Source organism: Eleutherodactylus coqui, chromosome 7 (assembly GCF_035609145.1).
Source record: "Eleutherodactylus coqui strain aEleCoq1 chromosome 7, aEleCoq1.hap1, whole genome shotgun sequence".
Taxonomy (NCBI): Eukaryota; Metazoa; Chordata; class Amphibia; order Anura; family Eleutherodactylidae; genus Eleutherodactylus; species Eleutherodactylus coqui.
The window spans coordinates 12400123-12413304 of record NC_089843.1 but is presented as its reverse complement, the minus strand read 5'-3'; the positions used below and the strand labels follow the sequence as shown (position 1 = coordinate 12413304).

General features: G+C 45.4%; 1 protein-coding gene across 1 annotated transcript; it reads left to right on the top strand.

The window, feature by feature from the left end:
• The first annotated feature begins 4292 nt into the window (after window positions 1-4292).
• On the top strand, window positions 4293-5024 carry LOC136573405 (vomeronasal type-2 receptor 26-like). The gene has a single exon (XM_066574697.1). The coding sequence runs from the start codon at window positions 4293-4295 to the stop codon at window positions 5022-5024; it is 732 nt and encodes a 243-aa protein (XP_066430794.1).
• Window positions 5025-13182: the final 8158 nt, after the last annotated feature.

Here is a 13182-nt window from a genome sequence, read left to right as displayed (position 1 = left end):
TCTGTTCTTTGTGGGTAAAGTCATTTCTTGCTGCACCTCTTTCTCCTTCTGCTCAGGAGCCAGTACCATGCCCCCCTTTGCGAGTACCTGGTACTGGTTCCCGAGCAGTATGGGTGCTAGCTGACCTTTGATCCTCCTGCTTCTTTGGGTCCCATACTTCCATTCCTCTGCTTCTGCAGGTATACTGGACATTTCTTTTCCTTCAACATTTTGAAGACTTTCTTCTGCTCTGTGAAGGAAAATCTCACCTTCCTTAATGAGAAAATGGATTAAGGATGCTCCAAGTGCAATTCAAACAGGATAGTCAATCGGTGAAGGAGTAAATAATAACTCACCTGGTGTCTAGCGTGGTAAACCTGGTAGGAAATACCTTGCTGACACCCGCAGGCCAGGAAGGTGTATAGAATGTCTTTAATACTGAATCCGTAAGATACAGAGAGCCGTAAAAATATACAAGCACATCAATTAGTTGATTGAATACATGGAACGCTACGTGCGTTCCATGTGACGTATACCGACACAAATGTTCAATCGGGAGACGTGATCCCGCCCCCTCTCTAACCACAGTGAGCATTCTCCGGCGTGTTCGTAACTCCTAGCAGCATGTGAGTAGGATCTGTATATGTATGTCTGTAAAAGTGTTTTACATGAGCTTGAAAAAGGCGACGGATAGCCGCTAAGGATGAGCGAGCATACTCGCTAAAGCACTACTCGTCCGAGTAATGTGCTTTAGCCGAGTATCTCACTGCTCGTCCTTAAAGATTCGGGTGCCGCCGCGGGGCGGGGAGCTGCGGGGGAGAGCGGGGAGGAACGGAGGGGAGATCTCTCTCTCCCTCTCTCCCGCCCGCTCTCCCCTGCTCCCCGCCGCGACTCACCTGTCAGCCGCGGCGCTCCCCGAATCTTCAGGGATGAGCAGAGAGATACTCGTCTAAGGCACATTAATCGGACAAGTAGTGCTTTAGCGAGTATACTCGCTCATTGATAATAGCCGCCGAAACCCGTTGCTCTGTTGACAATAATATACTAAATTTTATATCCGATTGTTAGACTTTATCTTTTCTCCCTTTGAGCGCAAAAAAATCTTTTTTTGTTTTTTTCTGCACTTTCCTTAATGAGTTTCACTGTAGCTATTCTCTCCTGAAGACTATGCATCTTTTCCTCCAGCAGAGACACAAGCTAGCATTTGTGGCAGGTGAAGTTTGGCTTTCCCTCTGGTAGGTCTGTAAACATATAGCATATGTTGTAGCTCATCATATGACTCCTCTCCTTTTCCATCTTGTCAGTTGATGTCCACTTCCAAACTTCTAAAATTCAAGAATTGTAGTGAAAATACATAACCTCTAAGATACTGGCAATGTACTCCAAGCAGCTATAGCTGGCTAATCCCAGCAATCTTCCTGCTTACAATAATTCTTTGCTTTTCCCAGAATGCACAGGGAATATGCAAATGATCTTTCTACAGCTCCAATATCTGGTTTGTTGGCAACCCAGAGCAAAGCGGATCTCACTCTCCATTCCACCAATATCTAAATTTTTCCCACTCACTATGCTTTTTGACTCGAAAGAACTAGGAACAAGCTTAACTCCTAACTAGGGGTACCAATAATGGTGGGTACTGAGGTTCTTCATTATGCAACCTGCTGACCAAAAGCTGTTCTATCTGAGTTTTCACCTGGGCCAATTGTTCTTTAACAAAGTACAACAGCTGCTTTAATTCTTAGGCTATTTTATAAAGTCTCCCCCTTCCCAATTATACTGCTCTGCATGGCCTGAAGAGATCACACAGCATTGGAATCACAGCTATTGTCCATTCTTCCTACAACAGGCTCTGTTTTCAGCTAGTGGAAAGTTAGGGGAGGTTCAACCAAACTTTTTTCTCATTACATTTGACTTAAAGGGGTTGTCTCGCGAAAGCAAGTGGGGTTAAGTACTTCTGTATGGCCATATTAATGCACTTTGTAATATAGATCGTGCATTAAATATGAGCCATACAGAAGTTATTCACTTATCTTTCCTGCGGTGGCGTCCCCGTCTCCATGGCTCCGTCTAATTTTAGCGTCTAATCTCCTGACTAGACGCGCTTGCACAGAAGGGTCTTCCCCCATCTCTTCGGTCCGGCACGAGCGGCATTCTGGCTCCCCCCCTCTTGTGCGCGTCATCACGTAGCTCCGCCCCCGTAACATGTGCCGATTCCAGCCAATCAGGAGGCACATCTGACGGGGGCGGAGCTACGCAATGATGCGTACAAGGGGCGGAGCCAGAATGCCGCTCGTGCCGGACCGAAGAGATGGGGAAGACCCTTCTGCGCAAGCGCGTCTAATCAGTAGATTAGACGCTGAAATTAGACGGAGCCATGGAGACGGGGACGCCAGCGCAGGGAAGGTAAGTGAATAACTTCTGTATGGCTCATATTTAATGCACGATGTTTATTACAAAGTGCATTAATATGGCCATACAGAAGTACTTAACCCCACTTGCTTTCGCGAGACAACCCCTTTAACAGACTATTACATAACCCAATGATAAATTAGCCTCTTAGAATAAGGTGTAAAGGCCCCATAGTCTCTATCCCAAATAGATTTCTCTTTCAAGTACTGGCTAAAATCTCTTGGACAGCATTTGTCTACTAAGTAATACTCTCCTCCCCTTGATGGAACCCTGTAATAACAGTTCTTAATCTACCTGCACTGGTGTTTTTCTTGTATATATCCTCAAGGAGGTCAGACTCAGACTGAAATAATACTGTTTGTTGTGCATCTCCTTCTAAAACATTTAAAGCTAGTTCTGTTCATAGTTCAGGGTTCACATTATTTAGGCAAATAACACTCTGTAATCCAGCTGTCCAAGCAGCAAATGTAATATTATGCCCATCAAATCTGGAGGCGTAGTTTAAAATTGTGCCCACTTGTAAGAATCTTGCAGGGATTATGCCAATAGCTGAGGGACCTGTTGCCATTTTGACACTCACTATTTGCCTCTAAGTTTGATATTGTATCCTGCCAGCTATGCCAGGAAATGTTGTTGGGGATTGTTAAGCAGATTAAGGGCGCCCACCCACTGGCGATTTTTTTTTCTTTGCGTTTTGCGTTTTTTCTCAAGAGCAATTAGAATTGAATGTACTCCTGTCCACTGGCGTTTTTTTTTGCGTTGCGTTTTTTAACATGGGAACTGTCAGTTGCATATGTGTCCTTATTTTTCTCCTAATGCACCCATGAAAGTCAATGGAAATTAATGGAAAAGCCGCGAAAACGCGGCAAAAAACGCCGCGAAAAACGCGGGAAAAACACCGCAAAAAACGCAGCGTTTTTCACGCACGAAAATCGCAAACGCCAGTGGGTGGGCGCCCTAAGGATGCAATGCTGCAGATAGAGTTTCAAAACAATGTAACATTAACAACAAGTGTGCGGTTCAACTTTTACTATAGACTTTCCTTACAGCTTACGAAATGTAGGATCAATAAACTTTATGCACAGTTAGAAATAACAGTAACATAGAAAAAGCTCTATCAATAATGTTGTAAAGAGATCAATCATGTAAAACAAATATAAGTCACACGGTCCATACTTTTACTGTCAGTAACAAGTCCACTTGAGGCACAATGTCCAAGCACCAGGCAATATGTCTTTATCACTTAGCTTGCATAACATTTTGCAATATATCAGTCCTTGTTTGTGAGCTCTGGGAATTTACTACCAGTCCAAGTCCAATGAGCCTAGTTTCCATGTATACAACAATCCTATTGATGAGCTGGCAAAGTCTCTAATGGTGTGCACACCTACAGTCAGCCTGGGGGGCTAGCCTCACTTACACTATGTCATGTGGGAGTATTCACTTTAACCAATCCAGGCTAGTCCAGCATCCGGAACTCTCCTCTTCATTGATTTACAGGAATCCTTGTAACTGTCCCAAAACTTGATCCAGCCAGTTTGAAGTTGTCACTGTGTACATACATTACTGATCCTGTATTCTGCTCCGGAGCTGCAATCATTATTCTTCTGATGGACTCACTCATAATGACGTAGTAGAATACTTGTATATTTTACTTTCACGTGATTTCCTTTTCTCTCATGTATATGCCATTTATTTGCTTCTTTTATTCACCTTGGTAATATTTCTAATGTACAGACAGTGAGGATTGCTACAAATGTCCAGATGATGAATGGCCAGATGAGAAGAGAGAAAAATGTATCCCTAGAACAGTTGAGTTCCTCTCTTATACAACAGACATTCTGACACCGCTGTTTTGTACCATCTCTTTATTATTCTCCATTATAACTCTATTTATTGTAAGAATGTTCATTTCCTTTTGGGACACTCCTCTTGTGAAGGCCAATAACCGGACTGTGAGCTTCATCCTCCTAGTCTCCATCTTGATTGGCTTCCTCTGTATCTTCTTCTTCCTCGGTCAACCAGTGAACATAACATGTAAACTGCGACAAACATCTTTTGGAATTTTCTTCTGTATTTCTGTTTCTTCTGTGTTGGCCAAGACTATCATGGTCTGCGTTGTGTTCAGAGCCACAAAACCCGGTAGTTCCTGGAAGAAGTGGATAGAGGCCAAATGCTCTTATTATATTATTGCAACATGCTCCTCCATCCAAGTCCTGATCTGTGTTACTTGGCTAATGGTGTCACCTCCTTATGTAGAATTTGACCATCTTTCATTTCCTGGAAGGATCATCATTCAGTGTAATGAAGGCTCAGCTATCTGGTTCTACTCCATGTTGGGTTATATGGGACTCCTAGCAGTGGTGAGCTTTGTTCTGGCTTTCATGGTGAGGACATTACCGGACAGTTTTAACGAGGCCAAGTACATTACCTTCAGCATGCTGCTGTTCTGCAGTGTCTGGATTGCCATGATCCCGGCTTATCTGAGCACCAGAGGGAAATACATGGTGGCTACTGAGATATTTGCCATATTGACCTCAAGTGCTGGAATATTAGGATGTATATTTTTCCCGAAATGTTTTATCCTAATAATGAGGCCTGAATTAAACTGCAGAAAGAAGTTAATAGAGAAATAAAATGTCTAGTGAAAATGCAATTAAACTCCTTTTACAAATATTGCCTTTACTGCATATTGTGTGTAAACCAAGTTGTGGCTTGTTGTGCTGTACTTCCATTTAATTGGGGTTAATTAAAAAAATAATTTAGCAGTATCACTCATTATTTCCAAATATGGTTCATAACTAGAGATTGATTAAGGCAACCATGAGGCCTATCTATAGTGTGGGCCATCTTCCAGTCCAGGTTTTATAAATTGTGTTTGCTACATAAGGTGTATTGCATAGATACGGTATCACCAGCAATCTTTCTATATAGATTCGGTAACAGAATTAAGCTTATCATTTAGATACTATATAACAACTAAGCTTACTACTTAGACACAATACCAGAACCATATATAATGTTTAAGAAATTATTACCATATAGATACAGTACCAAAATTGTCACCTGGTGTGATGTGTTGCATGGGTGGATTAAAATCTCATTTCCAAAGTCAATAGACACTCATGCATCTGAAGTATCAGACATGATAATGCAACCAGCGACAAGCGGGAAGAGACCTGCACTCTTTGTGTGGTTTCAAAGATGTGGCTGAGGAGCCGTGTCATGGTGGCAATGCGTGCAGCACACTCTTTGTAATTTTGTGCACCATTAAAGGTATACAACAGGATCTGGATAAATAGTTAGGTGATCATAACGCCAGTGACTGGATTAAAAGCACTTGGTAGCGAAATAAGACTAACACACGTATGTAGATAAATGAGCACACCATGTAGTTAAAAAACACCATTTACTTTCAGGTCTGTGGTTGTCTGCATTAGTCTGAAGTACCAAAAATGAACCCCACTAACAGTTTTGCCATTCCTGAAACACTGTGTTCAAGTTTTCTTTGGTACACACAAACTCCTATAAGATTCTCTACTTCTTGTCTTCTCTACATTTGCGGCTGTATTGCTGTCTGGTAGAAAGCAGAGCTTACTTAGGGTGGCTTCACAGCAGCGTGTTTTGTGCGTGCAGTCGCACGCACGAAAACACACTTCTAATTGCAGCAATGCATTCCCTATGGTGTGTTCACATGTCCGTGCTTTACAGGCGTGTGTTTTACAGGCATTCCATAGGGAATGCACGCATTGTTTTCAATAAAGCAGCGGGTGCTGTCGGCGGCTCCATTGAAAACAATGGTCTGCTGGCACCCCTGCATTCTTTTTCAGGGAAGCGCTTTACATATAAGCCCTTTCCTGATAAAGAAAGATTTTAGTGTAAAAAGAAAAAAAAAAGTATACTTACCTGTCCGCAGCTGCCGTGACCCACGCGGGGATGAAGAACACATCCCAAACGAATGATGGGCGAGAGCTGGCTGTGATTGGCTGAGCCCCTTAGCCAATCACATTCAGCTCTTTCAGCAGGTGGGGATTTCAAATCCCCACCTGCTGATAGATCAGCAGCACAGAGCAGGGGACAGCAGGAGAAGGCACGGCTATTGCCTGGCCACTGAAGGGAGGTAAGTATGTATTTTTTTGTGCTTTTTTTAAACAACTTTTTCTGGATTTTCAGGGAAGGGCTTATATTGAAAGCTTCAGTTCCATTTACTGCCCAACCCCCTTTACTGTGTCACTCTTGGATTTGACGACTTCCGAACCCAAGGGGTATGCTACAAGGAGCAGAATAGTGACTCAAACCAACTTGAAGATCACCCAGTATTTGAAATGCCCCTCATCTGTAAGACCAATTTGCAGAAGTAGCACCCCAGACGTAGGGGCAAGGGGGGGGGGGGGCACTTGTCACCAAAAAAACACCTAAGAGTACTTTCCAGAATCAAGAACGAACCTTTACTGAAGCAAGAACCTTAGGGATTTTTAATAACTCGAGACATATTTTACTGAGGAAGGAAGCCTTGATTTTAGCCAAAGGACTATCTTTTTGTCCCACAAGATCATCAGACCTATTTGAGTTATTTGTTGATTTGAATCACTTTATTAGAAAGTTAACGCTTCATCGTAATTTTTCTATCTTAAATCATAATGAGCCTTTGGGGGGGCTGCCAACAGGGGAAATGATGATACCTCTTTCAATATAAATGACCCTGTTATCACAGGATTGAAACCTACTAGTATGTTTTACCCAGTTGAGAGCAAGGGCAAATATGTAGATATATTTTATCATAACGTTTTAAATGATTTTAAATCCTTGCATAGCCATGAAAAAAGAGGACCTGAAAATTTAAACAAGGACCAGAGAAAAACCCTCAAATCTCTGGCAGAGAACCAGGAGATCATTATTAAGAACGCAGATAAAGGGGGGGGGGGGTTAATGGATTGGGATTTCTTTGAGAGGGAATTTTTAAGGGTTCTGAGCGATAAACAATATTATAGAGAGTTAGAGGTGGATCCCACCAAGAAGAATCTAGAAGCCCTACACAATATGGTCAATGAGGCTGTCAGAATGGGCTGCTATCGGGGTCGCCGTGCCCGCACGGCGGACGCTGACGCCCCTGCTGCAAATGCGCAACGCAGGGGGACTCCTACGCTGGTCATCACTCCTGGCCGCTCGGCTCCTACATGGTGCAGAGGTGCTAGGAGCATGGTGGCTGCTGCCCGGCGTTGCGTTCCTGTTGCTATGGCAGCCTGCTGCATCCCCACTGACCTAGTCTGGTCTGCTAGTGCTGAGGGAGGTTCTCCCAGCACTCTCTGATTATCCTGCTGCTGTCAGGTGCTCCACCCCAATCAGCTGCTGGGCGGGAGCTCTGACAGCATTTTAACCTCTCAGTTTCTCCCTGTCACTGCCAGTGTTTGTATAAGCTTCCTTGCACTCACCAGCGTTTCCTTGTATTCCTGATTATTAGTGTTGTGACCTCGGCTTTCCCCCTGACCGGACTTCGTCTCCTCCTTCTGTACTGCGTTTCTCTGGACTTACTTTTAGTGCTTGACCTTGGCTTGCTCCTGGACTGGTTTGCGGTTTTCCCTTTCTGCTTCGCTCTGGTTGTCTGTTTGTCTGTCCATTTGTTTTCTGTTTCCAGGGGTTGTGGCTTTCTCCATCATTCCCCTAGCCAGTGTAGGGACTGTCTCCCAGTTGCCCGCCTGGGGTTAGCCAGGAGTGGAGGCAAGTAGGCAGGGACAGGGGTTGTGGGCTACATTGCAGGGACCCCCGACTCCTGCTTTCCCTGGTTCCCTGACAGAGGCCCTGGAGAATAATTGTTTGTCAAGGAAGGAACAGGATTTTCTATGTATCAGAAATCCAGAAATCCCATACTTCTATCAACTTCCGAAGATTCACAAGAATATCTTTGAACCTCCAAGAGACCGATTGTGGCAGGAGTGGGCTCCATCACCAGTAATCTATCTCAATATATAGATCACCATCTAAAGCGATATGTCATTGAATTACCCTCTTATTTACGGGATACTGGTCATCTATTAAATTTAATTGAGGATTTAGTTTGGGATGAGAAGTCTATATGGTGTACTCTAGCTCTTTATATTCAAGTATTAGACATGATTTAGGCCTCAGAGCTGTGGAAATTTGCTTCAATGAGGACCCATTGATACCAAGACAGCAAACTGTATTTTTGACAAAAGCCATTACATTTATTCTAGAAAACAATTATTTTAGATATGACAAAAAATTCTTTTTGCAAGTACAGGGCACTGCCATTGGCACAAAATTTGCGCCAAGTTATGTGAATATCTTCATGGGTGAGTTTGAGAAGAAATTCTGTAATGATAATGACAATATCACATTCTATAAACGTTTCATAGATGACATCCTAATTGTATGGAGAGGGGAAATGGAAGATTTAGAATCCTTCATCTCCCAGTTGAACCAAAATACTTGGAACCTGGAGTTCACTGGAACGATCAGTAGGGAAAAACATTGCATTTCTAGATCTTGAGCTCCTCTCAAAGATAGGAGAGAAAGTCACAACAAGGACCCACTTTAAAGATACGGATTCTAATAGTTATCTCAACTTTTCCAGGTGCAACGCAAAAAAAATGGAGAACAAACATTCCCTATGGCCAATTTCTTCAGATTCGCAGGAATTGCTCAACAGTGATGGCATATGAAGAACAGTCCAAGATCATGAAACAAAGATTTGCTACCAAAGGCTACCCTCCACCTTTAATAGAATCTGCCTACAAAAGAGCAGAATGAAATAAAGAGGATGGCAGCATATACGGTGCTATTTCTCCACAGGAAAATCCTTTCTTCCTTCAGAAATGGTTACAACGTTTCGACATACACATCTTTTTCAAGTACTTGAAAAAGACGTGTATGTCGAAACGTTGTAACCATTTCTGAAGGAATAAAGGATTTTCCTGTGGAGAAATAGCACCATATATGCTGCCATCCTCTTTACTTCATTCTGCTGTTTATGGATCTGATCGGATCAGGATCTGCTTAGGTGGCTTTGCATTTACCGTCCATCCCTTGTGGGTATGTGGAAGTGTGCTGCTGTCATCCCTGTATATATTGAACTGCCTACAAAAAGCATTGGAATTTGAGCCACCAATAATAACCATGGGCAACAAAAAGAAGAACAATAATACTAGACCAATAATAGAATTTCATTAATCACAAAATTCAATACACAGCATTACAGTATCAAAACTATCCTTAAAAAACATTGGGGCATTCTTAAAAGTGACCCCTACTTAGAGAAATCACTACAGGAAACACCTTTAGTTATTTTTCGGAAAAATCGGTCACTAAAGAATATATTAGCACCATCCTGTCTAGAGATGAGTAAGCGTACTCGTCCGAGCTTGATGCTCGCTCAAGTATTAGGGTACTCGAGATGCACGTTACTTGTGACTAGCACCACGCGGTGTTCGAGTCAATTCCATTTCCTTCCCTGAAAGATTTGCGCCATTTTCTGGCCAAAAGACATGCAGGGAAGGCATTACAACTTCCTCCTGTGACGTTCCAGCCCTATCCCACCCCCCTGCAGTGAGAGGCTGGCGAGATCAAGTGACCGCCGAGTATATAAATTTGGGCCGCCCGCGGCTTGCCACAGACGCACGCTGGCAGAGATTAGGGAGAGTGCTGCTGCTATAGGAAGAATGTTAGTGTCTACAAGAACCCCAACTGTCCTTCTTAGGGCCACAGCTCAACTAGTGCACTACTGTTGTGGCTGCTGGGCGCAGTTTTGCACTTTTTTTTTTTGTATATCGGGCGTGCAGCCCCATTACAGCTATAGCGTTCTCAGGCTGCAGTCCGTACTACGTAGTATAGGGGAAGTATTGATGAGGCAGGGACAGTGGTAGTGTGGAATCCTGTCTACAACAACCCCAATGGTCCTTCTTAGGGCTACCTGTGGCTGTGTGCATTTAACTCCGTGGTTGCTGGAAGTTGTAGTACCTCAGTATTGCACAACAAGGCCTGCGTTCAGCCTTCAGTTAAATTTTTTTCTGGGTGCAGTTAGCGTAACGTAAGCGCTGTCTGCCTCCAAGTGCATGCCAAGAAACCGCAAATTTTTTACACCGCTCTGTGTTACCTGTCAGCTGCCTGCACAGTGTACGGTGACAGACATCCATAGAGGGAAAGTCCAATACACATTGTATAGCCTGCATTGCATTGAAAAAAACAGATATTAAAAAAGAAATCCTTTTTACGGCTACCTGTGACCCAGTGCATTTGACTGCGTGGCCTGTGGGACTTCAGGTGCATCAAAACTGCATAGTGCACATCATGGCCTGCGTTCAGCCTTCCATTAAACTTTTTTCTGGCTGCAGTTTGCGTTATATAACCGCTGGTAGCCACCAACAGCGCGGCAATAATTCACAAAAATTTTTACACTGCTCAGTGTCTGCTCGATTCTTAATCCACCATGCTGAGTTGTAGGGGTAGGGGTAGGGGTAGAGGACGAGGTCGAGGACGAGTTCCACGTGAGGGTGTGGGCATAGGCCCAGTTCCTGGTCCAGGTGAATCGCAGCCGGCTGCTGCGGGATTAAGAGAGAGGCACGTTTCTGGGGTCCCCAGCTTCATATCACAATTTATGGGTCCACGTGGTAGACCTTTATTAAAAAACGAGCAGTGTGAGCAGGTCCTGTCGTGGATGGTAGAAAGTGCATCCAGCAATCTATCGACCACCCAGTCTTCTATGCTGTCCACTGCTGCAACTCTGAATCCTCTGGCTGCTGCTCCTCCTTCCTCCCAGCCTCCTCACTCAATGAAATTGACACATTCTGAGGAGCAGGCAGACTGCCAGGAACTGTTCTCGGGCCCCTGCCCGATTGGGCAACAATGGTTCTTTTCCCACCTGAGGAGTTTGCCGTGACCGATGCCCAACCTTTGGAAAGTTCCCGGGGTCCGGGGGATGAGGCTGTGGACTTCCGGCAACTGTCTCAAGAGCTGTCAGAGGATGAGGAGGACGATGACGATGAGATCAGTGAGGCAGTAGTAAGGGCAGTAAGTCCGAGGAAGGAGCGCACAGAGGATTCGGAGGAAGAGCCGCTGGACGATGGGGTGAGTGACCCCACCTGTTGTGATAAGCCAACTGAGGACAGGTCTTCAGAGGGGGAGGCAATTGCAGCAGCAGGACAGGTTGGAAGAGGCAGTGGGGTGGCCAGGGGTAGAGGCAGGGCCAGAGCGAATAATCCACCAGCTGTTTCCCAAAGCACCCCCTCGCGCCAAGTCACCGTGCAGAGGCCAAGGTGCTCAAAGGTGTGGCAGTTTTTCACTGAGACCGCGGACGACCGACGAACAGTGGTGTGCAACCTTTGTCGCGCCAAGCTTAGCCGGGGAGCCACCACCACCAGCCTCACCACCACCAGCATGCGCAGGCATATGATGGCCAAGCACCCCACAAGGTGGGACGAAGGCCGTTCTCCGCCTCCGGGTCACACCACTGCCTCTTCCCCTGTGCCCCAACCTGCCACACAGATCCAATCCCTCTCTCAGGACACAGGCACGAGCGCCTCCCGGCCTCCACCCGCACCCTCACCTCCACTGTCCTCCACCCCATCCAGCAATGTCTCTCAGTGCAGCGTCCAGCTGTCACTAAGAGAATCGTTGGAGCTAAAGCGCAAATACGCCGCCACGCACCCGCACGCTTAAGCTTTAAATGTCCACATAGCCAAATTGATCAGCCTGGAGATGCTCCCGTACAGGCTTGTGGAAACTGAGGCTTTGAAAAACATGATGGCGGTGGCGGCCCCGCGCTACTCTGTGAAAGCGCAAATACACCGCCACGCACCCGCATGCTCAAGCTTTAAATGTCCAGCCTCACAACCACCAGCATGCGCAGGCATATTATGGCCAAGCACCCCACAAGGTGGGACGAAGGCCGTTCACCGCCTCCGGGTTGCACCACTGCCTCTCCCCCTGGGCCCCAACCTGCCCCTGAGATACAACCCACCTCTCACGACACAGGCACAAGGGTCTCCTGGCCTGGACCCAAACCCTCACCTCCGCTGTCCTCGGCCCCATCCAGCAATGTCTCTCAGCGCAGCGTGCAGGCGGGGAAGACAGTTTGTCGCTGGATAGTCAGAGCACCCTCATGTCTATATCTCAGCACGTGGAGGAGGAGGAGGAGGAGGAGGGGGAGGAGCCTGAGGAGGAAGAGACAGCTGGGCCCACTGCAGAGGGTGCCCATGCAAATGAAACTGAGGGTGTTGAGTTAGCGACTCCAAACATTAAATGTAGTAGATGCTTGGCGGTGCTTGCACCCCTCCATCAAGGACTTTACCTACCCACTGTTCATTCTTCCTGCCAGAGGCTGGACTACTTATTTGTCTCCTCGAACCTCCTGGTGCATCTGGGCAGGGCCAACATTGATTCTATGACGATCTCCGATCATGCCCCTCTACATATTGATATACTCCCTTTTGGGAAATGCCAAGGGAGTGGAGATGGCGTCTCAACGACTCCTTACTGGACTCGGTGGAGGAGAAGGCTCATATTACCGAGTTAGTACAAGAATATTTTCAATTAAATTCTACAGGGAACCTAGAGATCCCGATGTGTGGGAAGCCAATAAGGCATTTGTGAGGGATCTTCTGATAGATTTGGGGACCAGAGTTAAAAAACTGCAACAGAAAGAAATTGACAATAAACTTTCTCAAATAGCATTATTAGAACAGGTGGTGAAAAGCTCCTAAACTAAAAGTAATTTGGAAGAACTGACCTTCTTGAGGTAGGACCTACTAAACTGTCTGGAATCTAAATTCAATAAGAAAC

Bases quoted from the DNA above. Each gene is read 5' to 3' on its own strand.
- LOC136573405 (XM_066574697.1), top strand. From the start codon at position 4,293: ATGTTCATTTCCTTTTGGGACACTCCTCTTGTGAAGGCCAATAACCGG.